Below are 21,652 nucleotides of genomic sequence, written 5' to 3' on the forward strand. Positions count from 1 at the left end.
GAACAGGATCGGGTCGGTAGTGAGCAATAGGGGAAGGATGCTGGTTGTGTGATTATTGTGACCTCGTTATCTTCGATGATGTTCACTTGTGTGATTCTCTGTCTCTGCAATGTTCCTGGCAAGGGTTGTGCATGGCCCCCGAGGGAGATGCCTCAACGTGGAATGTGCTCCAGCCCTTGCTCAGGGCTCATACGCTCTGCTTGTGTGTCCTTTGCCTTTTCTGATGGATCAGGCCTGTGAGAGCAGGGACAAGAAGCACCCGGGGGAAGCTGGCGTGTGAGATTTCAGAAGGGATGTATCTGAGGGCACTTGGCATGCAGGGAGTGGGAGGCTGTTCCCAGCACAGAGAAGTGACTGACAACGTCCCCTCTTGCCCTCCCTCCTGGCTTAAGACTGAAGCATTTGTGCTACGGAACGTGGCATGGCTCCCACTCTGCCACCCAGAAAGGCAGGAGGGGATCTCCCACTCAGCCTACTCTTGGGAGCTCTGCTCCTACGTCCCAAACAACCCGGAGGTCAGAATAGAACCCCTGCCCTTGTCTCTTACCCCTTCTGGGAGCCCACCCCCACCCACACTGGCCGTGCTGCTCTCTCCAAGGAAATGGGGGATCTCCAATCCCTTTGCTGTGGTTGAAGCACTCCAGTGCCACATTCCCTTGGGCACCCTTTTCTTCCTCTCTTGTGCTGTTGTACGGGAACATCACCAAGCATCTGCAGGGCCATGTGTGGGGTGACAACCAGGAACAACAGAGTGAGGAAGAGACAAAGAGTGGAACCCTGGCTCTGTTGAAGTGACTGGCTTATCTGCCATTGACTAAAATGGGGCCAGAGTCTTAGTTGCCTCTCCATTTTCCAACTGTGGTGTCTCTGAAGCCAAGCCCTTGATGGAATATGCAGCTAGGAGGGTGCATGATTTAACTGAATCTAATTCAACCTACTTGGGGCTTGCTGTTGGCTGCTAAACTGCTGCTTTGTTGGGCACCGCAACGATTGATTATTTTACAGATGATTTATATCCAGTGAAACAAAGATCATTTTATCCGTGGAACTGAATATATTCCAGCAGGACAGAACAGTGGCAGCTACAGTATCGGTTCCTGTTTATTTCTTTTCCTTTGGGATGATGCAGGCGATCCTTCAGGCTTGACTTGTCTTATAATGAATTGCTTTGTTCACAGTGGGAATATTTGGGATTTTTAAAAATCCCACAAGGGATGATATGACTCAGTGGGGAAACATTCGGTCCAGCTGACATAAATCGGCATAGCACTATTGAAGTCAATGGAGCGGAGCTGATTTGCACCATCTGAGGATCTGGCCCTTCAGAGCTTGGGGTTGTTATATGGCTTCCCAAGAGGGGAGAGTATTTAAGTGTCTTGATAACAGGGTGCAAAACTCCCCAGCTTTATCGAGTCCCCCTTTTCTTTGGCTAAATGGATCACAGAGTTCATCCTGCTGTTGGAATGTTGAGTAATTCCAAATGGCCCCGCAATAACACATCCTATGGTCCACCCGAGGGCAGTCTTATGGTCTTACAAAGGTACGGTTGCAATCTGTTGAGGAGCTTATTTATGTATTTTCTCTGTTGTGATGTAGCAGCTTCTGTCACCTCCATTGGGTTGACCTTGAAATTGGAATTATTGAAGAAAGATGACTCAGAATCAGGCCGGAGTGCTGGGCGTTTAACTAGTTGCTTGAGAGTGAGTGAATATTGAAATCCCACGGTCTGAATGAGTCTACAGGCTCCAGGTAAGTCCTTAACTAGAGAGAGCCAAATTCAACCTTGGTGCAAGGAGAAGCATTTGCATTCAATGGGAGTTGTATCCAAAGACACGAGGGTTGCATTTGTCTCTCTGTCTGTTTAGGTACTTCCGTGGATCTCAGACCTGTGGTATCTGGCTAATGATCATGGGATTTAAGTCATTTCCCCTCCAATCTAAGGCATCTGTTTAAACACATAAGCATTTAGCTAGAGAGTGCCAAATTCAAGCCTGGCGTAGAAGAGTATTGAATTCAAATGCTCCTGCTTACTCCAGGTCTGGATTTGGTCCTATCACTTTGAATCGTGGTAGTAATGGAGGCAGTGAATGACATCTGCGAATGTTAGGAAAGAATTTGGTGTTTATTAACTCAGTGCTAAACAAACAAGCTTTTAAAAGTAATCCCCCCTTACAAAAAGAAAAAAAAAGAAAGAAAGAAAGAAAGGGAGAGGGGCAAGGGTGTCCATTCCTTTGACGTTGCTTTGGCTGTTTTTCTTTAGCCGGTTTCTGTGCAGAGCTGTAAGGCATTCAGCATGTTGCCCTGACAGTAGCTTTGTCAGTGAACAGGAATTTTCGCTTGAATCTTCCCCTGCAGGGGGAAAGCCATCCAGATCTCTCCCTTTTTAAAAAAAACCAACAACCTGGTGGATTGACCTCATCTGATCAGGCCAGTACTTCAAAGAGAATTCCATTATGGGGGAGATTCCAGCTCTTCCTCCCTTCCTTGTGACTGACAGCCCATTGGGTTGTAGGTGTGGGAGATTTTCACTCTGGAGTCCCTTTCCGAGAGTACACGCCCCTGCTGATGCGTACCAGATTTGGATGGGAATGCTGAACGCCAGCTGGCTGGTCCTGTATCTTGACCCGCTCTGACGTCGCAATACAAGCAGTGTTGTCTGGACAATTTTTAAGCACTTTTTCCTTTTAAAATAAATAAAAACACCTCTTTCATCTGTGCAGGTGAAGAAATTCTCCCTCTGCATTCAGACTGAACCGTGGGTCCCTTCCCATCTGCTTGAAGAGACAATAAAGCAAAACAGAACTGTACTGTGCATAATGTCTTTCCTGCAGAATAAAAACTTTGCAGAATAAAAATTAATAATAATAGTTTGCATCTGTCATCGGAGGATCTCAAAGGGCCTTACAAATGCTAATCAAGTAACCGTCACAACGCTCCTGGGGGGAGGGGGCATTAGCCTTTATTTTTAAAGATGAATGAACTGAGAAATAGACACATTATAGCAACTGAGGATGTGGCTCTAAACGAGTACAGGTCCATTGATGTACATGGAGCTGCATCATTTATATTAGCTGAATACCTGGCTCTAAGTGACTTGCATAAAGTCATGTAGTGAATCAGTAGCAAAGCCGTGTCTCGGAGCCATCTCTCTTATGGCTGAATTCTGAACTCAGTGCTGGTGAAAATCTGGAGCAAATCAAAGGACTTTGAATTTATACTGGTGTAACTGGGATCAGAATCTGGCCCTTCATTTCCTGTTTTCCCCCAAGTCCCTGCTTTAAATGACACATGCAAAAAGTTAATTTCTCTATCCCTGAGCTATTTGTTATGATTTAGGAGGCATCTGCAAAGGAGAAAAGATGTGTCTCCAAATAAGATCTGAAATGAGACGAAGAGCTGCTGAGACAGAGGAAAGCTGTTCCAGATTATACAGATATGATTATGAATATATGCTTCCATGCTCAGCAACATCACACTTTAGCAAACTGTTGGAGCAGTGGGCTAGGACACCTAGATTATTTTCCTTACTCTACCACTGACTCACTAAGTAACCTTGGGCAAGTCACTTAACCTCTCTGTACTTGTTCGCCCCAATTGTAAAATGGGAGTAATAATGCTTAGCCATCTTTCTAAACCTTGAGATACTTGGATGGAGGGAGCTATATAAGTTCAAAGTAATTCTTCTTTTTTCTTCTTTACTATCATTTATTTATTATTATTATTTACGATCATAAAGAAAGTCCCAGAGACTTTTTTTGTGTGTGGCTATCCTGCAGCTGTTAGAAAGCAAAGGACGCATTGGTCTAGGCTGAGCATTGTTTCTCAATCGCTACAGTTTGGTGACTCGTTATTTGAAAACAACATTTTTCATGACCCTTTGACATTTACTGTAAAAAGTAAGAGTGAAAAATGTCTTGATGCTAAGCCTATATAATTGATTTGGGTGTGTGTTTTGAGGGGCTGACAGAGAATACTTGACCTTGAAAGGTAAAGATGTGTGTGTGGGGGGGGGGAGGTGATATGATCTTTTTTAGGTTGTAATAAAATTTTCAATGCCCCATGACTCTGGCGCCTCTCCGATTGCCTTTAATGACCCCCCCCCACACCCTTGGGATCATAACCCACTGGCTGAGAAACACTTGTCTGGAACTTTCAGGCAAGGATTCAGGTTGAAACAGAACAGAACTCCACCCTCTCGTGCCTCGATGGGTTTTTTTTTAACTGTTTGGAAAAACAAAGCTCTGTTTCATTCTTTGGTTGACATGAGTTTAAAATGCACAGGTTAGTCCTGGAAATAACCCACGCTAGATGCCATCAAACAATGCAGAACGAGCGATCTGCATACATTCGAATCAGAATGGTATTAAAAGAGAGATGAGAATTTTAGGAAGGCCAAGATTTCATGTGTGTTCCCTCTCTCTTCCCAAAAAAACCCCCAACCAAAACCCAACAACAAACTATAGTTGACATTAATGGCAACGTGGCTGGCAGACTCAGCCAAAAGACGCGGGACAGGAAGACTGAACTGTCCCGTGAACCAGACAGATAGTCCTTCCAGACCAGCCCTGAAGGTAGGCAGCAGGGCACTGCAAGCTTGTCCTGTTGCTCTCATTACTGCAAATGTTTTTAAACAGATGGCTTTGATCTCCCAGAATGTCAAGCCAGCATCTTTCACAAGCAATGAAATGAACTCGACAGTTTATAAGTGCAGACTGGGATAGGTTTTCCAGATGTCCTCCCCCTGCTTTTTTTTTTTTTTTTTTTTAACCATAAAAATAGTTTTTCTTTTACTAAACACACCCCGTGTACCTAGGGTGATCAGATGTCCCGATTTTATAGGGACAGTCCCAATTTTTGGGTCTTTTTCTTATATAGGCTCCTATTACCCCCCATCCCCTGTCCCGATTTTTCACATTTGCTGTCTGGTCACCCTGCGTGTACCCTGTTTGTAAGCACCTGGCATCGCAATGTGGGTAAACTCCTAGTAGCTGTGAGTACTCAGGAAATTCTCAGCTCTTCTCTGTTGCTAAATATGCACTGTTTTATTTAAAAGATTAAACTACCGTGACATTATTTGAAGAGTTCCTTATAGAACTGAGACCATTTAGATGCAAGTCATCATTGCGGTATTGCCAGCTCTTGTGATTGTATCCCGAGTCTTATGACATTTGGTGTTTTTTCTTAAAGCCCCTGCTCCTGGAGTCATGTGCTAATCTCAGCTTTCATTAAAAAAGAAAAGGTAACTTTTGTGGATGGAGGAAAGTCTGAAAAATGTGACCCCCTAAAGGCTCAAGAAGGCGAATAAAACCTCCAAAATGTATTATTATTATTATTATTATTATTGGCTTAAAAAGCCTGGGATTTAAAAACAATCTCATGATTGTTTGGGGCATTTATGATTTTTGAGCACCTGAGGTTGGCCTTACTGGTATGGTATGCTGCTGCAGTGCAGTTTAGACAGGAAAACGGATTCATAGGGGTGACTACATGGAGGGTTTGAGTGGAAAACAAGGAGAAGGAAAAAGCAAATGCCAGCAAATGGCACCATGTAAAGAAACAAAAAAGCAACTGGAAATTATGTCAATCAATAGCATCTCGGGGGTGACAATAATTTAAGTGTTAAATTCAGTCATGAGTCTCCGATATAATTGCTTTCTTTGGGGGTTAGGCATTTGGGGGCATTATGTATCTGAATTTGATGCCTAGAAAAATAAAGGGAGAGAGAATGGTATAGTGGTTTGTTTCTGGTAAATGTGTCATTTTTCAGGCAGTGGACTCACAGCTCCCCACAAGTAGTTAAGGGATTTATGTATTCTAGCACTTGGTAAAAAGGCCCGTCAAAGTACATAGCTTTAGGTAGTAAAATTGAATATTACAGGTAAAAGCTACTGGTAAAATATTGTTTTCTGGGAGTTTCAAAGGGCTCTAGGGCCCATCTCGCACTGCGTTTCAATAGAGTTTAACTCCCTTAGTCTCCTGTGAAAATTACAGTTATTTCTGTTTCCAAACTGATTCTGATTTGCAAGATCTCACTTCCTCCAGCCATTGGCTACAGGAACTGCAGTGTTGACGGTCAGACACAAGAAGAACTGGGAAATGTCCATGTAAATCTGGGCTTGATGGGATGACCTTTCTTAGTGGAAACACCAGTTTTAGAGAGCATACAAATACCAAAAAATGCCACGCAGTTTCCTCACATGCAATGAGAAGTGGGATTATTACAAGTGAAATCGGGCATAAGATAAGATGCTTCAGCAAATAAAGATAAAATAAATTGGACAGTCCAGTTCTGATTTCAGTTACACTAACGTAAACCAGGAGTGGCTCCACAGAGGTCAGTGCTGTTACATGGATGTAGATGAGATCAGAACCAGGCCTAGAGAGAGCTGTGTCTAGCTGAGATGCGTGGATGAAATTTGAATCTGTGTGATCATTCAGGCTTCCCCCTGAACTTGAACTGAACCTGTTTTGAGAACCAACATGCATTTCAATGACTATTTACCCCTATTATTTTTCATGTACACAAATGGTCATTGTGCTTCTAGGCTGTGTCTGGGCCCAAAAAGTTGGGTGAAGAGGGAAAGCAGCAAAGGTGTCCTAGGATTAGGAAGGTCTTTTCTCCCAAGATTTCCAGCACAGATTTGCAGACCCAAGAGAGCTGGATAGATTGGATCAGCATCCAGACGGTGTGGTCACTAGCCACACCTAGACTGCACATCACTATGCTATGGCTCTCGCGATAAATGAACAGCGATGAAGCCATTGAATCAAATCTTGAAGTCCTAACACAGCTTTTCCTCAGTTCTTACTTTGGCAAAGGTCCCACTGACTTCAAATCTAAATGCACTGATTTTTAGATTGTAAGCTGCAAGGGGCAGGGACTGTCTTTTTGTTCTGTGTTTGTACAGCGCCTGGCACAAAGAAGTCAGTGACTGGGGCTCCTAGGTGCTACTGCAATAGAAATAAATAATAATAATTGACTGGGTTCAGATTCAGAGTATTATTATCAGCGTTTAATGTATTGTTAATATCTTACTCCTTGTCCCCTTGTTACATGCACAGACCTGTATTTATCTGAGCACAGCTAGATGTGTGCAGCTAACTGAATGGCATTCACTGTCATAGCTAAACCGGGGTTCTGTTAGAGTTTTAGTCTATATTTTGCTCCTTGACTTCCAATGTGTAATGCCAATGAAAAAATCCCTTGTTATTGCATATGTCCAGAAGGATCAGAATTACCTTTTCCCTGCCTAAAATTATATTTACAGTACAGTCAAGGAGGGGGAAAGGTTGGTATTAACAACCCAAATGTGTTGGATGAGGTGTTTACATCGAGTCGTGTGAATTCATAATGTTCCAATTTTCACCTTCAGACTTTAATGATACTTTGGTTTCCTTTATAGCTCATTATAGGCTCTTTTGTGATCAGCCTTGAAGCGCTGCTATTAAGTCGCATCTGGTGGTTTTTCAGTATTACAGGGGATTACTGTCCGCCGGGGTGGGGCAGGTAATGCAAACCGCTTGCATTTTGGCTGGAGTTTGTGTTCAGACCACCAGCCCAGAAGTCAAAGGACTCCGCTCCAATAATGTTTGGCATCAACACTGCTTGATTTTCTTGAATCTTGTTAAAAAAGGGCATTGTGCACATTTGTGTGTCTGCAGCCCAAAGAGTGGAGTTACTAATTTAATAGTAGCTCCTGCTAACCCCAGTTTTAGCAGGTAATTAACCAATTAGGGGCCTAATTAACTCAGGAAGGTTGGCCCTGGCCTGGGACTCGGAAAAGTTGTTTGATTCCTACCTCTGTCAAAGTGTGAACTTGGGCAAGTGACTCAGTCTCTCTTTGCCTGATTTCCCCCTAGGTAAAAATAGGGAAATAATACTTCCTTTGCATGCCCCCTCTAGAAGCAATTTGGTGCAGGCCTGTTTCTACAGCATCTAGTACGATGGGGCCCTGATCTCAGCTGGACCCTGAAAAACGCTACCATAATACAAAGTAATAATCATGATTCTTCTCTCATTCGTGCCTGTTTTTAAACCAAAGCCAGTGTAACTCCCTCAGCATTCAGTAGAGTTACTCCTCATTTATACTGATTTAAGAGAGCAAAGAATCCGGATATATTTCTGCTCTTTGCATCCTCCTGCATGATCTGGGTATGTTTACCGCTCTTTTAAAGTACTTACGAAAAAGTAGATTTTAGGGCCAAAGCTGGGTTGTCAGTTTTGTTGGCCAGTCTTGCTGCATCTTGATGGAAAGGATGATCTTGTGTTTAATGTTGCATAGTAATGTTGTTCATGAAAAAGCAAGCCAAAAAAAGAGAACATTTAGAAGGCAGTAGCTAATTCACTTCGAAAATCAAGGCCAATCTCAGTGCCACGAACGTAAGAAATACACTATCAAGTCAGTTTTGATTCAGTCCAGTCCCTATCCTTCTGTCTCTGGTTCCATCGCAGATTTTGCCATGGGCTGCTTCTGGGTTTCTCAGTTTTCTTTACAGTGGGCCCCAAAAGCCCAGTGAAATAAAATTAGTGGTTTGCTGATGTTGAAGGACGCTGTGTCTGGGTGAAAATCACCCCTGTGCAGAGAGGTAGCATTAGGCTTATATACCACTTAAGCTGTATTTCAAGGGATTGAGTGACATGCAAATGGTCCATAGTCCCTTGTGCTGCCTCTCAGCATGGCGTGAATTTCGTTCACCATGTACTGCTTTCAGATATTACTGCAAGCCAAGAACAAAGTGAACTGCAACAGAATTGAATTGGGTTATATGGTTCCAGTCACCATACATCTCTGGACCCTGGGGTAGCTATTGGAGTCAGTGGAATTACACCAAAGGCGATTTTGTTCCATTATTTTTAGTCGCACCTTGTACTTTGAACCTGAAAATACAAGGGGTAACTTTTTTTCTCTTTTCACTGACTCCTTTCGTATGATGCAAAACACATGCTGTAATACAGAGGAAGCCCTAACGCTGTTGTTTGTAATAAAAAGACAAGATATTAAAAATAAAATAAATCAGTTTGTTTCTAAGAGCGGAGAAGTGCCATCCTAGAAATAGTTTCTGACCTTTCATATTTAATATTGCCCAGTCCTTCCCCTTTAATATTTTTTAACTCCTATGGAGAGATAGTATAACTATCTTCATTACAGGAACCCAGTTCTTGGTATTCAAGGGGAATCCACACAGAAGGTCCCTGCTGGACAAGAGAATCTTTAAAAGGAAAGGACAGTAAATTGACTGGCCTGTTCTTTTGGAGATTCATACTGGTCCTCACACTGCAGACATCAGTTAGGATTTTCATTAACTGCTGTTACCAGTCACTGGACTCCAGTCCCTCCCTCAGTTCCTTTGGAACCCAACCCCCCCAAAACGCTGAAGCACGAGTTGAATACTCCGTGCTGGGTTTGTGCATTGAACGTGGAAATATCCTTTAATCTTTCAGAGGGGTCTCCGTGGGTTTGTTACAGGGTGGCGTATTAAATCTCATTTGTAAAGCAGCACTGATTGCAGGCAGCGTCTAATACAAGGCTCTTGTTCTATGCTGAAGGGCTTAAAATGGTGCTGCTCTTCAGAGCTCTTGGCTACCATGCATTCCTGAGGATCAACAGTGAGGGACCGCCATCCTTGAAAACAGCATCTTCCCACAGCTGCTCAGGCTGGCCTATAGGATGGTATTACTTGCCCTTTGTGAAGGACTAAGAGTTTTTTTCCCCACTACCCAATGCCCTGGATAAGATCCTAGATCTCTGGCCCATCAGCAGGGATCCCAAACCTGGCACCACAATGATTTCCCCTGGTGCCCACATGAATTGTGAAGGCTGCACCTCTCCCCTATGGCCAGCAATTCTCCATAGTAACTCAAACCTCCAAACTAATAAGGTTTCACCAGAAATAGAAGCTCTTAGGTTCCCATTATGGGTTCTGCTGTCTCTCTTACATAGTAACCCAGGGAACAAAGATGCTGTACGGTGGCATCCTTAGGAAGCTACCTAGGATGTGAGATGGTACTGTCGGCTTTATGGGTGCAAGGAGAGGCATGTTTAAACCATACAGTAATTCTTGTAAGAGTCTTGGCCCTAGCTAGGAACTATACCTGACTGAAAGATCGTGGGCTTGATTTTTGCCTTTGGTGTTGGTGCAGGTACTATCTGTCACTCAATTTATATACAGCACCTACCACAATGGAGGCCTTCATCTTGGTTGGAGCCTTATTGCTGTAATACACATAATACAATAATGTAGAGCTCATTAACTATTGGGGGACTTTGACGTTCTCACAGAATGATGAACAGATGTCTGTGCATAGTTAACTCATCCCAAAATGATGGTCTTCAAAGCTCAGTCAAAGGGAATTTTCATGGTCTCTGTTTCAAAGGAAATCCATTTTTGATCAGCGTGTCAAAGGCACATGTCATGTTTAACTTCAAACGGTGCCCGTTGCTTTGCTTGCTTGTTATATTTAATTTTATCTAGTAATGGTCCAGTATCCTTGAATGCCTTTTGATGAAAGCGATCATGATGGCTGGTTACAGAACCTTTCGTTTACTCCTGACACTGCTTCTCGTTGGTAGCGTCATTTTTAAAGGCAATTGAAAGGAAGGATGGTCTTATGGTTAAAGCTCTGGATGGGGAAATCTGAGTGCTAAAGATTCCTTGTACGACCTTGGCAAGTCACTTCATCTTCCAATCCCCCAACTGTGAAGTGGGCTTAATCCTGCCTTTTTCCCACCCTTGGTCTATCTTGTCTACTTCAACTGGAATCTTCTGCTTCTCCCTATGGGTCTGTACCGTGCCTGGCACATTGCGGCCACTGGAAGCTCTTTTAATTCAACCCATAGCATGAGCAAGAACGATTGGTGCGATGTTCTCTGGCATAGCAGGTCCCCTTCACAATTTATATGAGTAACAATTGGCACTTAGGGCCTTGCAAACATAAATGATTTGAGCCTCACAACAGCCTTTTGAGGCAGGTAAGTTTTAGCAGCTCCATTTTACAGATGAGGCTAGAAAAGTAGATATCCATCCGAGCCAATCATCTTTTTGTGCACACTGGAGACCCTGATATGCTATATTCAAACCCTGGGGCTAGGTCTACACTGGGGGGGGGTCGATTTAAGATACACAAATTCAGCTACGTGAATAGCTGAATTTGGCGTATCCTATTCGGATTACCCTGCTGTGAGGACGGCGGCAAATCGATTGCTGCGGCTCCCCCGTCGACGGTGCTTACTCCTCCTGACGAGGTGGGAGTAAGCGTGTCGATTCGGGGATCGATTTATCCGTCTAGATGAGATGCGATAAATCGATCCCTGAGAGATCGATTTCTATCCGCCGATCCGGGCAGGTAGTGTAGTCTAGCCCTGTGATTACCACATACGAGTCCCTTTAAAAATGTACACAGCAGGGAAAAGGTGCTAATAAATTGTCAGTTTGCACTTTCCCTTTGCCGTAATATTCAAGTTGCCGAACTGGCCGACATAACATGGAAATCGGTGTTACTTGAATCATTGGATGCTGGATGTTGTTTGATTAAGAGATGACGCTAAGACTCCTGTTAGTACTGTGACAGTGCCTAGTGACCACAGCTGAAATGCAAGCCCCTTTGTGCTAGGTGCTGTACAAACACATAGTGAAAGACAAGCCCTGCACTGAATAGACAACAGGTGTCAGAGAGGTGACTTATTCAAGGTCATGCATCAAGTTGCGGGAAGAGCTAGGAGCAGAACCGGGGTCTCCTGACACCAACTCTACTGTCCTACCTACTAGACTGCACTCACTGTCCTAAAATCCTGCAATCCCTTTAGAGCTTGCAGACTGAATTGTTCCTAGCAGGAAGCCCATAAATTTAGACCAGTGGATTAATTAAGAAATCACAGTGAAAACATCCTGTCTCCAGTTCCGCTCCTGGAGATGAGTTGTTCTCATTGGAGGTAATGGCACCTTTTAAAGATACACCTCTACCTCGATATAATGCTGCCCGATATAACACGAATTCAAATATAACGTGTAAAGCAGCACTCCAAGGGGGCGGGGCTGCGTCCTCCGGAAGATGAAAGCAAGTTTGATATAACGCGGTAAGATTTTTTTGGCTCCGGAGGACAGCGTTATGTCGAGGTAGGGGTGTATTTACACTTGCTCCAGATGGGCCTTTAGAGTATCTATTATTTTGCAGCCATTTCAAATCTGTTGCTGATGATATATCAGCCCCTCTGCTGCTGACTTTTCTGGGCAGCACAGCACACTGTCAGTCTGGGAAGTTAGTAGAGAAGCAGAAAGAGCCACAGGGTCTGTCTGGGTGTCCAGCAGAAAAAGAATCCACTTTATATTCATTACAGCCAAGTGCTACCCCTTCTCTGCTGCAAGGAACACTACACACGGTAGATGTGCTTTTCTGTGGGTGTTGTTTTTAGGCTCTTCTCTTTTACATCCTCAAAAATACCAGGAACTCATGTATATTTCAAAATATTTCTGGGCTTAATGAAGATGACCCCCTAATGGTAAATGTCTGTATTCTGAAACAGTATAAGGGATCTCCCACCATTCCTTAGCCCTCTGTCTAATTTAGGCATTTGTTAAGTACTCATCACAGTTTTCTCTAGATGCTTTCATGGCATTCCAGTCTTGGATACAGCAGAAACTGGTGGAATAATATTTTCAGGTGGTGAAAAACCCGAAAGGGATTTTTTTTAGTGTACTATACATTAAGGGTCTATTTGTCAATAGTTTTATACAGCATTAATAAATGATTACTAGATAATAAAAAGCATAATACAGGCAGGAATAGGTTGTGTTATAAGATGGTTATAAGCACATCAGTAGAGAAGGTGTTATAGACTGGCAGATAAAATTGGTGTTATAGGCTACCTATATGTTATAAGCAACTGGTTGGACTCTATAAATAATCTATAACAGTTGCTTAAATGATTTTTGAAAATGTAATCATGAATTAACCCTTTATAAATGACTTATACATGTAAGCTTCAAATAATATGTGATTTCCACCCCCTTTAATTTATCTATTTCTGAAAGGAGGAAGGGGGTGTGGGGGTTTTCTATTTATTTGTCATTTTGTCATTTTCAACTTGTATACTACTCTGACGCATGGACATAATTTATATCTATAACCTCTGATACCAGAAACATGGGGGTCTAATTTCTGTCTGGGTATGAAAAAATTATTAAACAATTTACGTAGTCTGTAAGTATTAGCTTATTTTATTCATTCATAACTGGTATATGTTCCATTTAAAAGACCTAGTTGTCAATCTCTTATCATTATCTGTGTATTTATTTTGTTCAAATTCTCAAAGTGGCGGTAATCACAGATTATAAAATAGGCCTGATCCTGATATAAGGTGTATTCTCTCTCTCTCTGTCTTCCCACTTGAAAGGATTTCCCTTACTTTATTTCTCTGTGTCACTAATGTTGGGAGATCTGTCCTCGTCCAGAAAAGGAGCTATCACGCATCTGGCTGCTGGTAGTAATTGTATTATCATTGGATCGTTCCCTGAGCTAATAACAAGCTGGCACTCTTAGGCACATTTATCACACTGCAACACTGTTTCAAAATGTCTGTGGCTGCTGTGTGCCAGTTTGCTAGAGGTCATTGTTTAGGATGTCGATATCAAGCGAGCGATCTGATATTTGGTTGCGTCCTTGAAGGTTGAATAAAATATTTCCTCTGGGAAAATAATTTGCTAAGAGAATAAAACTGAAATGTACTGTCTCGGCAAGGCTAAATGAGGCTGTCAAGCAGAGATTGCTCTGGGCAGTGCCAAATCGTTGCTGAGTTGGGTGGTTCATCTTTTTGACAGCTCTTGGCTCAGAGTATTGGGTCAAAATTCACAATAATTTATTGTAAATGTTTACAGTCTGTGTTGGTTAATCCAATTTGCCATCTCTGCTGCTGATGTGAAACATGCCGGATTAGCCAGTTAATGGTATGCACCATGCATGCTATGTCACTGGTGTTTTAGAGGTTTAACATCTGGATGCAAACTAACCCCTAATTAGCTAGGACTGATGGCTCTGCGTGTAATATAGAATCCTTCCATTAGTGATTTTTCAAGGTTTTTAGCTAAAGCAAATGCTAATAAGGATGTGATCCTAATGAGATATGGTAAAAAGGCCCGCTGGGGCATTACACCTTTTGCTTCATGTTGTTAGCAGGAATGATTCCATTGCTTATTCTGATGCATTATTGCATACAAGACTATAGGCAGTGAATTCCACTGAAGATCATGCCTCCAGGCTGTTTTATATTGAAATAAGAAAGCCTTTCCCCCATCGTCGTTGATGCTTTTTGTGTAGTATGTGCACCTGCTGCAGTCTGCCTCCCCTGCCAGCACCGGTGCCTGATCTGCATAGTTTTCTCTGAATTCACAATTGAAGTGGCAGGCTCCATGCTGGGGGAGAGAAGCAAGAAATGAGCTTTTCCAGCATAGACAGTAATTGGACATTTCTTGTCTTGTAATGCTCAGATCCTTTCTATTAATTACAATAATTTGTATAATAGTAGCCAGAGGGGATTGATGTGCAGAGGTCAGGGCATGTCGTTACCGTAGGACCTGTGGTGAGACCTGATTAAGAGAGTGAATTTTATGGTGTGCTTGACTTAGGTGTGTGGTCAGACACAAGGCTGAAATTCAGTTGCCTTCAGACCTAGAAAATGTACAGTTTTGCTACTACCACTCAAACCCCACTGTCTGGAGTGTTTCCTTTGTAGCTGTACCAAGCATGGGACAGGATTTTCAAGAGCACTTAGCATTTACCTAACTGCTCTCATTGAAAGCAATGAGAGTCATGCCACTGACTTCAGCTGGCGTGGAAGTTTACCGGTGTTGTGCACATTCGACATTTCCACCCATTGTGCTTTCAGTTTGCATTGCTTTCTGCCAGCCTGTTTTACTTGGCGAAGTTTCCATTTGAACCAAAGCTTGCAGTACCTTTGTACACACAGGGGATTTTTATTAGCTTATAAGAAAGGATCAAGAACCTGAGATTTGCTGCTGACATACATGTCTTTTTTTCCCAATAAAATCTGACACACCCAACTCCTGGGGAAGGATTCTGGGTAATGTAGTCCAACAAGCATTTCTTGTACTATACTTAAAAAGACCACTAGAAGGTTGTCAAAACTCTGTGTACACGTATTTCAGTTTTATAAAACTTAACCAAAATCTTCATCGGAAACCAAGTTTGGCCTCACCTGACTAACTCAAAACCAAAAGCTTTGCAGGTCTGGACAAACCTGGTTTGAGTTTCAGGTTTCTTAACCAAATCAAAAACTCTGAGTTTTGCGTGATTTAAGTCGTTACAGAAATGTGCACAGCTCTAGTGTTACAGTTATTGCTAAATGAAAGCAATTGTGCTCAGTATGGTAGCACCCATAGACGTTTTCAGGCTACGTTTGCAAGATTATAACAGGGTTCAAAAATAACTAGATAAGTTCATGGAGAATAGGCCAATCAATGGCTATTAGCCAGGATGGGCAGGGATGGTGTCCCTAGCCTCCGTTTGCCAGAAGCTGGGAATGGGCGAGAGGGGATGGATCATTTGATGATTACCTGTTCTATTCATTCCCTCTGGGGCACCTGGCATTGGCCACTGTCGGAAGACACGATACTGGCTAGATGGACCTTTGGTTTGACCCAGTATGGCTGTTCTTATGCTGGTTTTGTTGGGTGCTAAGTTATAGCAGGGCGAAGACAAATACATCATTCTAGGAGAGAGAGTGATGGTTGGAGCCTCTGGGGGTCCCTATGCTCTGTCACTGGAGGGGAGGGAGGAGGTTTTGGCAAGGAGAGGTGAACTGGGGAGGAGTTAGCCCTGGAGGGATGAGTCACTCAGTTGGACCAAGGCTGTAGAGACTACTCTAGCCATTTGGCATCCAGCTTCAAGCTGACATGGGGAGCAGTCTATCTCCACATTTGAAGATGCACAGAATATGCATCCGAGTGATACCATGGATGTACAGTGCAGACAGCTCCTTAGGTTCTATGGTACCTGACCGGAACTCTTCTCTACCGCGACCAGTTAATACCCTGAAGCCTGATTATTGATTAGTCCATTATCCGAACTAGCGTGAATGTAGATGCTAGTCTTATACAGGTATAAGTGCCTAAACTATTCCTCTCTGCAGTGAATTAGCTTCTCAAACCAGCAGCCTGTTGGTTCTAGTTTTGAAGATGGCATTAGCAATGTATTTGCTCTACATTTATTAGAAAAAAATCTGTTCTGGTTTAAAATGATTATTGGTGATTGGTATTATTCTAATGGATCTTTGCAAACGCCGATACTTTTGCCTACTAATTCTGGTTTCTCCTCTTTTTTTTCTTCTTGCAGCTGAACCTGCAGATCTCTTGAAGGTATTAGATTTTCATAATTTACCTGACGGTATCACTAAAACAACAGGTTTTTGCACAAGCAGAAGATCTTCAAAAGGCGCAGATGTTGCTTTTCGAGTAACAAAAGATGCTCAACTTAGTGCACCAACAAAGCAGTTATATCCTGGTAAGTGAAACCTTTTGATTTGGGACTGCCCATGAAAATATCTGATCTTTCCCCCCACGTTCGAGAATTGCACTTGAAACACTGCATGCTTTTTTCATTTTGTGTGTGTTTGGAAGGGAAATAGTCTACTCTTTTGGGGAGATACGGATTGTCTAATCATCTAATAATGTTAAAATAGCTACACTCCTTTTTTCCTCACTTCATCTGAAGGGGGCGGTACATCATCCAGCGAACATGCAAACACTGGCTAATTACATCTGTTCCCATCTCCGTTAACAAGCTGGTGTTTCTCATTATCACAGGCTGGTATCCAGTTGTGAATAGAGACTTGGAAGGTGCAAACATTAAATCAGAACACCCTCCATGAGTCCCAGTTCTTATTGGAAGAAATGTTTAAATATTAATCAGAATCTTATTATAGAAAGAAAATAGCATTAGCTCCCATAAATCCAGTGAGCAGCAGGCTGCTCATTAAAAACCAGCTACACTACAGACACATTTTAAATTTTGCATTAGATGATGAAGCATTGCATTTAAAAAGCAAAAATTTCTGTAAACTGAGAGCATGCGGTCTTTGCTTTAAAGAAAAATGGGCTAATGAATTAGGGCCGAAACTGTCTAGCTAAAGTACTTATATGGCCCAATTTACTGGAGTATCTGAGTGCCTCACAGACGTGAGTGTATTTATCTCCCCAACACCCACACGAGTGAGGGAAGTGCTAGTATCCACATTCTACACATGGGAAATGGAGGCACAGAGAGAGCAAGTGCCTAAAACTTCCTAAGTTCATATAGGAAGTCTGTGGTGGAACAGGGATTGAACTCGCGTCTCCTGTGTCCGGGATGTGCATGGTACGCACAGTGGTCGGAGCAGGAGCTGGTAGCCAGGAGTTGGAGCCCTGGGTCAGAGGCCAATTGTCAGAGCCACGGGTGAGTGCTGAAGTCAGAGGTCAGGAATTGGAGCTCAGGGTCAGAACTGGGTTATGTGGAGTGACAAGGCAGCAGAAGGGCTGGGGCCAGGGCTGGAATAAGGCAGGAGCAGGACTGGAACAAGCAGGCACAGGAGTTATCACAGCCATCGGCAAATGCTTTGAGCAGCTGCTGAACTGCTGCAGCCGCTGGGCTTGAGAGTTGGTCTGCTGACTCCTGCAGCAAGTCAGGTAGGGTGGCCAATCAGGCAGCCTGCTACAGGCCAGCTGTGCTCCTCAGGTTATCCAGAAACTAGCTCTGCTGCATGTCCCGATTCCTGACATCCTGATCCCTAGGCTAGCAGCCCAACTGCTGGATCAGTCGTCTTCTGTATAGTGAAGCCTTTTCTCTGGTTTTACTGAGTCCTGACTCCCACCAAATTCTCATTCATGTCCATGGAAGTTTGACCTGAATAAGGACACTTGGATTTGGCCTTCAGTCACTACAGCTCACTAGTCCAAATTCATCCTGGGACCTGGTGCAACTCGATAGAATCAGGGGTTAAATCGGGAATTGCCAGGGATCAATTTAGCCTGCTGTGTTTATCTTGGCTTGTATAAAGTGTGTCATGTGGATTTCAGCGGCAGATGAGCTATATACCAGCATGATCATTAACACAATCATCCACTGAGAAATACACCTTCCTTGCATAAGGCCTAACAACTAGTAGGAGGGAAACTGTGTGTGTGTGTGTGTGTGTGTGTGTGTGTGTGTGTGTGAGTGAGAGAGAGAGAGAGAGAGCATGCACATATGCAGTGGAATCCTTAATCTAAGGAGACAGATATACACATTACTTCAAAAAGTTTGTAAAAGAGTTGAATCAAAATCCACTAGCTAAATCAAGGGCAACATGGAATGCCACTACCAGTCCTCTTAAATGAAGATGCTATTTCTATCACACCCAATATTTCACTGGTCGAAATGCAAGCCAGTCCTATTGGTGTGACCGTCACTCATGTCCTGTAGTGCTGGATTTGCTTGATAGCAAACTCTAAAATGATATTGGGAGTTCTGTCGTTATTCTCATATGATAGAGTGCAGGGGTCATTGGTGAATAAGGGATTAACTGGAGTTCAATTTCCACCCTGTCTTGCACAAGAACTGGGGAGCAAAGAGTGGCTGGGTACCAGACAGAGGGTAGAGGATGCCTTTATAGGGGTTGGAGTCCACACCCAGGATCAGCAATGGGGAGCTGTTCTGTTTCCCTAAGGCCTGATCCAAGGCCCATTGTAGTCAGATCCTTATTGCTTCTATTAACTTCTTGTTAAAGAGAAACGCTATCTATTGAGGAAAAGACCTTGCTGACTGCATCTGTGTTATTTCCCTTCCAACCTCATAATCATTCCACCCGCTCATGCCTCTGTATTCCTGTCTTCATAACAATATTATGGTGAGTGGCTGAATGTGCGGATATTGGCCTTGCCATCTTTAATTTCTGTGGAACATATCTAGAAGTCCTTCACTCAATTGCTACTTAGCCATTACTCATGGAAAGTCCCACCGAAGTCAGTGGAAAGTTTTCCTGAATAAGGAATGAGTAAAAGCTAAATCAGGGCTCTATGGATATTTTGGGGCTTATCAGAATTTGATTTTAAAAAAATAATAATTTTGGTGGAAGTTTATTTTAAAGTATTTTTTCCCATTTGTATTGATTTAAATGTTCAGAGTTGCAGGGCCAATGGAGATGGGACGGGGGGCTGGGAGGTCAGACCATAAATTATGAGAGAAGACATTGAAATTCAAAAAGTTAAAGCTAGTATAACCATTAAAACACCATGTCAACATCTCATGTCAAAATATGCAAAGTTCATATCCTTAAATCAAACCCTAATAAATTCTCAAGCAGTATTTTTGTTACTTTGCTTATCTGTAAATTTCAATTATGGATGGAAATACTTTTTCATCGATTTGTGTGTGTATGGTGGAACGGATGTTTATCGACATTTACTGATAAAATTGAATTCTTCCAAGCCTAAATATTTTCAAGCCAAGGAATGCAATGTCATCGCCAGTCTGGAAAAATGTAAAATGTTTTCCCTGGCTGTGGACATTGTATCCAAGAGCCACATTCAAAGGACACTTTTCTAGTGTGCATAATAGCTTGCTGTCCCCCTGCAGGGTGGGTTTTGGCTTTCATAGGTTTCCAGGCTGTGCGATTCAAGTGGCACATTCAGTGATTCTGGGCTTAAGCAGGTGGACAGGATCTTCTGAGCAGCGAATGCACATGGCCAGTGCAGCAAAGGGATTGAATAATGCACTTTCTAGCCCATTAATACAATTTTCTCTTGTCCCAAGGAGAGCTTTTGAGATCCTGGTGGAGTCCTTTCTTTGCCCTACCGCATCTCATTCTTGTTTTTCATCCACCATCCTTCCCAGCTGATGAGACCTGGATGATATATCCTTGGCATACACCAATGCAGCTCTTCAGTCACTTGAAGGGCTCCCACTCAATGACATACTAACGTCCCCATCTCTCTCTCCAAAGGCTTCCTTTTGTCTGTTGCTGGGAAAGAGAGGTTAAGAACTGGGTCTCCTGGATGCTGATCATGACTCTATGCCAGCATTTCCCTCTGATATAGGTGTTGTCTCAATACCGCCCCATAACTAGATGTGACTTTAGGTGCCCCCAGCAAATGAATGAGAGGAAATATAAAGATAACGAAGTAATTGTAGAGCAATTTACCATGGGAAATGTGGTTTTTTGTGATTTCATGTTACAAAATGGGTGGGTGTGGGTAAAAACCTTTAAAACATAGCTCTCCCCTTCCGCTATAAAGGGCTCTAGGCAAACAGGTAATATTTTGTGCTAATTAGACGTTTGTGTTTCTTTAAGATGGTAATTTTATGGGCTTTCCATTCTGCTTCTGTTGTTACAGCCAACAAAGCAGATTTGTGTTTTTAAACCCCCAAGAGCGAGGAAATCTGCTGAGATGATCTTTCCCCAGCTCCCTAAATAAGTTCTTCAGGTTTCTTGCAAAACCATGTTCTTCCAACCTCATGCAAGGGCAAAAAAGACAGAGGAAGACATAGTCCTTCAATAGCAGCAATGAAAATGCAGTAATTTGCATTCCTGTTGCATTAATGTTCTCTGCATTATTTGTGCATGTATATTTAAGGGTGAAACATCCTAGATTATAGCCAGGACATTTCCTCTAGGAGGAAAATGAACCACACCAGCAAAATCAGGATCCCCTCAGATGCACTAATAGCAAAGGATTAAATTGGGCCTTTAAATACCCATTCTACTCTGAAAGGTGACTCTAAAAATGGTACCTTCTTATGCAACAGATCTGGTACTTGTGGATATCCAGAGTTGGATCTGCTGATGTTGGTGACACAGAATAAGTTCTGACTGCTTTTTAATCTGTTAAACCCCCAAAACCAGCATGGCTAAGAGAAAATGAGCATGCTTTCCTTCCTTCCTGGCTCATCAGCAGAGTTCTTTACTAGGCTCCAGTTAGTTACACCTCTTCAAACTCCTTTGGGGAACTGCCCAGGTATCACCGAGGCTATATTTAGAAGACAATAAGGTTGAACAGGTGTCACTTAAAGGTCTAATTTTGCCTTAATTACTGACCATGACTATTGAGAAGGAAAGAACCCAGCCCAACTCCACAGACTCGAGTCTGGTGGTTGTAAAAAGATGTTTTTCTTTGTTAACGGACTGCATTTGACACAGATATCATGAAGGAGGGGGAGAAAAGAAGGAACCTCCAGTGTTCGGTGTTTACAACCACCTGATCTCTTTTTAGTGCCCATGCACCAGTGTTAAGGGACAGCCTCATGGGATCAGGGGACGTGGCTGTTAGGTGGAGTCACAGCACCCTCACAGGCATTCACAGACCCATTATGCCTTGTTGCAAAAGTCAAGCTGCCATGGTGGAATGTGGATCTGTTCTGTTCCTGGAAAGTGAAATGCCAGAGCAGGCCGAAGATGCTGTCTCCGGACTACTCGCTTGCAGCGAATTGTTTCGGCGTGGAGATGGCTGAGTGCAGAGGAATAATTTGTGCCTCGCTTGTGCCCATACCCCACTTCCTTCCCCCTTCTATGGCCTTTGAAAAGAGCTGCTGAAGATCGGGGATATTTCAATGGACAGTGCCCCATCTGTAAAACAGCTAGTTCTCATGCTGTCGCACAGCACAGAGGCCACCAAATGCTTTATGCACCTC

At 43.0% G+C, this 21,652-nt stretch overlaps 1 protein-coding gene across 2 annotated transcripts in view; it reads left to right on the top strand.

Annotated features, from left to right (window-relative positions):
• Window positions 1–21,652, top strand: part of COL5A1 (collagen type V alpha 1 chain) — a 249,877-nt gene that overhangs the window by 41,154 nt on the left and 187,071 nt on the right. For both annotated transcript variants that reach the window (XM_034752172.1, XM_034752171.1), the window contains exon 2: window positions 16,346–16,513. In XM_034752172.1, the coding sequence (XP_034608063.1) occupies window positions 16,346–16,513 (168 nt within the window). The remainder of the gene's footprint in view (window positions 1–16,345; window positions 16,514–21,652) is intronic.

The sequence above is a fragment of the Trachemys scripta genome, chromosome 17 (assembly GCF_013100865.1).
Source record: "Trachemys scripta elegans isolate TJP31775 chromosome 17, CAS_Tse_1.0, whole genome shotgun sequence".
Lineage (NCBI taxonomy): Eukaryota > Metazoa > Chordata > Testudines > Emydidae > Trachemys > Trachemys scripta.